The sequence below is a fragment of the Salvelinus sp. IW2-2015 genome, unplaced genomic scaffold (assembly GCF_002910315.2).
Source record: "Salvelinus sp. IW2-2015 unplaced genomic scaffold, ASM291031v2 Un_scaffold1360, whole genome shotgun sequence".
Classification (NCBI taxonomy): Eukaryota; Metazoa; Chordata; class Actinopteri; order Salmoniformes; family Salmonidae; genus Salvelinus; species Salvelinus sp. IW2-2015.
The window spans coordinates 195,721-197,085 of NW_019942859.1; the positions used below are offsets into that span (position 1 = coordinate 195,721).

Below are 1,365 nucleotides of genomic sequence, written 5' to 3' on the forward strand. Positions count from 1 at the left end.
GTAGGGCTGGGACTAGGTTACTTGTAGGGCTGGGACTAGGTTACTGTAGGGCTGGGACGGTTACTGTAGTGCTGGGACTGGGTTACTATAGGGCTGGGACTGGGTTACTGTAGGACTGGGTTACTGTAGGGCTGGGTTACTCTGGGGCTGGGTTACTGTAGGGCTGGGACTAGGTTACTGTAGGACCGGGTTACTGTAGGACTGGGACTGGGTTACATACATACTGGGACTAGGTTACTGTAGGGCTGGGACTAGGTTACTGTAGGGCTGGGACTAGGTTACTATAGGGCTGGGTTACTGTGGGACTGGGTTACTGTAGGACTGGGACTGGGTTACTGTAGGACTGGGTTACTGTAGGACTGGGACTGGGTTACATACATACTGTAGGACTAGGTTACATGCATACTGTAGGACTAGGTTACATGCATACTGTAGGACTAGGTTACATGCATACTGTAGGACTAGGTTACATACCGTAGGCCAATGTCTTCACTATAACGGCTAGGCCTGAACAGATCCTTCAAAACAAATAGGTTGACTTATAAACCAATGAATGTTTAACATACACTGTTTACCTAAGAATGTGTAGGGCAGTGTCACTTCCGCTACACCGACCGTTTGGGATAGATGGGTAGGCAGACATGGTAGCCGTCGCCACCCTTCTGTTGGGTACAGAACAGTCTCTCCTAGCTGTCACCACCCTTCTGTTGGGTCCAGAACAGTCTCTCCTAGCTGTCACCACCCCTCTGTTGGGTACAGAACAGTCTCTCCTAGCTGTCGCCACCCCTCTGTTGGGTACAGAACAGTCTCTCCTAGCTGTCACCACCCCTCTGTTGGGTACTGAACAGTGTGTCTACTCTCTCCTAGCTGTCGCCACCCCTCTGTTGGGTACTGAACAGTGTGCCCGRGGTCCTCCCTACTGGTGCCAAAATGTGAAGACTGCCTCCATCTGTGGCGCCGTAGTCCACTGCCAYCAGAACGTATGGAACCAGCCCCAGATGGTGAGACTAGTCTAAGTTATTGTCTAATGAAGGTGGGGAAAGGTATTTTCCCTGTGTAAACGGATGAACAGTGGACATTGTTTAACCTGGCCTTGGTTTTGCTTCCCTAATCAACTCCCTCCTCCCTGTTTCAGAAATCCGTGCCATGTGACCTGTGTAAGGGGTTGCTGATTGCGGTGGACCAGCTGCTGAACAACAATGCTACTCAGGTGAGTCATGGAGGATGAATGGGGAAGTTCCCTGTTGTTGCTGAAAACAAATTCATGCTTTGCCAAACTGTCTTCTATCCAGTGTACACAAGTGGTACGAATATGCCAAACTGTCTTCTATCCAGTGTACACAAGTGGTACGAATATGCCAAACT

The 1,365-nt window shown here is 50.0% G+C and overlaps 1 protein-coding gene across 1 annotated transcript in view; it reads left to right on the forward strand.

The window, feature by feature from the left end:
* The window catches only part of psap (prosaposin), a 37,478-nt gene that overhangs the window by 12,592 nt on the left and 23,521 nt on the right, over positions 1-1,365 (forward strand). Inside the window, exons 2-3 of the mRNA XM_024137981.2 lie at positions 868-1,001; positions 1,136-1,210. Of these exons, the coding sequence (XP_023993749.1) occupies positions 868-1,001; positions 1,136-1,210 (209 nt within the window). The remainder of the gene's footprint in view (positions 1-867; positions 1,002-1,135; positions 1,211-1,365) is intronic.